General features: G+C 39.3%; 1 protein-coding gene across 1 annotated transcript in view; it reads left to right on the top strand.

The window, feature by feature from the left end:
* The window catches only part of PGK1 (phosphoglycerate kinase 1), a 26,306-nt gene extending 25,372 nt beyond the window's left edge, over positions 1 to 934 (top strand). Inside the window, exon 11 of the mRNA XM_004717638.4 lies at positions 918 to 934. Coding sequence (XP_004717695.1) covers positions 918 to 934 — 17 coding nt within the window. The remainder of the gene's footprint in view (positions 1 to 917) is intronic.
* The last annotated feature ends 2,404 nt before the right edge of the window (positions 935 to 3,338 follow it).

Raw genomic sequence — 3,338 nt, 5'->3', positions numbered from 1 at the left:
GTGTGCATCAAGAAAACATCCCAACCCAGTGCTGCCCAAGCCCACAAGTCCAACATTAACCCATATGTCCAACACCAATCCACAAAGTCCTCCATCTCAGAGAACAGAGGCAATGGTGCCGACTGCAGGAAGAAAGCCGAGTCAGTGAATGTGTAAACACCTCAGCACTAGCAGGGCTCTCCACACGGCTGCTCTAGCTCCCAGGGCTGCACTGGGGTAGGTCCATGTGGCTTCTCCTTGGGGATGTCTTGCAGGAAGTGAGCCTTGACAACTGAAGCAGGGAACTACTAAGGCAGCTGCACCCTGGTACGACCATCACAAAGCAAGAGACCTGAGAACTCGAAAGGCGAGGCTCACTGAGCCATTTATCCCTCCGCCCTTCATTTAATCCCACATAGGTTTATTGGCCAGGTTGGCACAATGAACTAACTAAACAGGGCAGCTCAGAAGGTTATGGTAGCTGATTTGGGGATTTCAAAGGAGTAATCTTGATAGCTTATTTTAAGGGACACAGGACTATCACTGGGGCTTAACAGGAAGAAGTTTTAAGAAAATGGAAAACTGCATTGTGTAAGGAAAAATGGCCAAAAATTTGTGCCGAGGAAATATTCCATACAGTTCACCTGCTCATTCATTGAGGGCAACAATGGCTGTCCTATGAAAATTTGGGAAACCTTACCTGACAGGCCCTACAACCCCGACGACCATGCCTCTTCAAATGGTTTAGTTCCCCAAACTCTGCTTAAAAGGAACATAGTTTCATTCCTTTGAGGACGCTAAAACTGCCTTTTTAATGCGGTATAAACTGAACACTGCGTCATCTTTCAGCGCAGGGTTAGACATAGCAACATTATCTTCAAAAGTATATAGATCTAGATTGTAGATTCCCAACTTATTTGGTGTATCACTTTTTTCAGCAAACAGCAACAACTAAAGGACACAATGTAGCATCCCCCTGGCAATGAAAAACCTTTTGTGCTGTATCCCATAATCCAGGAGACAGTGCAGGCATCTGCTTTTGAACACATCCTGCCCCATCTGGATCATTCCAGTGTCCCTTGGGACAGAATGGCCCACTTTGGAATCTAGCTGGATATTTTGAGAAGCAATAGCTTCACATGTGGGTAATTTTGTTTAATAAAAGTTTTTATGATTTTGTAGCAATACTTTTAAAAATTTACCATGGTGTGGGAAACCGAAAGATTTCTCCCAAGTCAACTCCCCCAAATATATGTTAGACTTAGGACACTGCTCACAACTAATGGTAAATGATGTCATTACCTCCCTGAAGGCAGTCAGCTGCCAGACTACTGTCTGGGCCCCCCACAAGTAGCGCTCACTCCCTGCTGTTAAGGACAATAGGCTACTTCTCCCTAAGGGCTTGCAGTCATGGGTTTAATTCCTATAGGTGGGGTTTACACCCTACTGATAATGGTTCAGTGACATCCAAAGTTAGGCCACCATCATGAATCTAGGGTCCGCCTATCTTGTCACATGTATACCCCAGTGATGATATGTTGACACCATGGCATAAATGTCTATATTCATAGAGCTATTTTGATTAACTCTGGAGATCATACAAAAGACAATTTAGATGACTCCTTTGAATAAAATTCTGAAAACTCATATTTCCCCCACAGATTTATATTTTAGTTAATACCTTACTCATATTTGTAGTTAATTTTGTTTTAACTTAGAGTAATTCTTTTTCTGTAACTACCATGCTTGTGCACGCCTCTGTGGGTACTATAGTTTGAAAAACAATCTTAGCCCAGTTTTTTTTTTGTGGTCATTTTATTTGTTTAAAGATTAAAATTTTTTGTGTGAATTAGGTGGTGGTTTAGATATAAGAAAATCATTTTTGCATTTAACAACTTATCAAACTGCCCAATGGCATGCCCTGCTCCCTCCTTTTTTCCAACAGTTTTATTAGCACATAATTTATATATCACATAATTGAGTAGTTTAATTGTTCAATCATCTCCAGGAGAATTGTACAATCAGCACCACATCTATCTTAGAGCACTTCCTCCCATCGTGGCTGAATCGCCTTTAAAAGGAGCTGTGCAATCGCAATCAGTTCTAGTGCTCCCTCCCTATCACCCATCCCTCACCCCTGCGTTCCCTCTAATACCTTGTATCAGTTATTATAATCCACTCCTATACTTCACAGCTGGGAAATCCCACAGAAAGCAATGAAAAACAAATCACACTAAAGTTGGTAAGGATAAGATCCTATTCATATAAAGACAAATAATATGTCAGTGGGAGACCCCCATAAATCTTCAAAAAACCAGGGAAGAAATTTCTGTCATGGAACAACTAAGATGCCTGCACCCAGTACAAATTCAGGTCTATAGGGAGGTCAATTGGTCAAGTGTCAAGTTTGATCCAGCATAACCAAGATTACAATGGTCTTAGCCCAGTCTTTAACATACAGGAGCCCCAAAAGGGTGTGTCACCCACAGATCCAGCAAATTAATGTCATCATTGGGTTCGGATTTAGGTAAACTTGATGACCAGCTTTCTCCTTGCCGATTACCCTTTTCCCCAACATGTTATAGAAATTTTCAACCGTTAAAGCATTGAGAAAATTGCAATAAATACTCAGAAATCTAGCACTTAGGTTCTATAATTGCCAAGTCATCCACTAATCTTTCATAACCTTTTTCAAAATGTCCTGACTTAAGTACTTTTTACTAGACTTTGCTTCTAGTATGTGCTCCTGTTAATTTAGGTCATCAATTTAGAGAAAGAATGAGAAAGCTCTATAGTCAAGGGATAATTTGGCAAAATCAGCAAGTATTTGAGGGCCCACTATGTGCTTAGGATTTATATCTTGAAGGAATTTCTAACATAGTTGTAAAACAGCAAGCAAGGAATACCCGATAGGCATATAAACTAGAATATTACAGGGACGTTTTTCCTGATTTCATAATAGAATTATGAATTATTTATAATATTGCATAGTCAAATGGGAAATTCACTTTTAACCACCAATGTATGTCTATCTATATATAGAAAAAAAACATTGTGTTACAAATGAAAAATTCAATTTATACTTCAGTATTTCCTGCTTTTTTCCATTCACGTCCAAGGGGTTTAATAACAAAAGTAAAAAATGGGTATACAAGGGATGTGAAAAAGTATTGCAATAAAATCATAGAAACCTTTATTAAAAGTACCAAAATAGGAAGCTATGGTTTCTTGACTTTTCTTCCATCTCGGTCTATTACACTTCTAAAGGTAAAGAATTCTGCCTTCTTTGATTTACACATCAAAACAAGTTTGGGCATCCTCAAGGGACTCAAAACATTGCTTTCAAATGTTTTTTGACT

This window comes from Echinops telfairi, unplaced genomic scaffold (assembly GCF_000313985.2).
Source record: "Echinops telfairi isolate 266 unplaced genomic scaffold, ASM31398v2 ScPeMD7_7418;HRSCAF=8456, whole genome shotgun sequence".
Lineage (NCBI taxonomy): Eukaryota > Metazoa > Chordata > Mammalia > Afrosoricida > Tenrecidae > Echinops > Echinops telfairi.
This window is presented reverse-complemented; position numbering and strand designations above follow the sequence as displayed.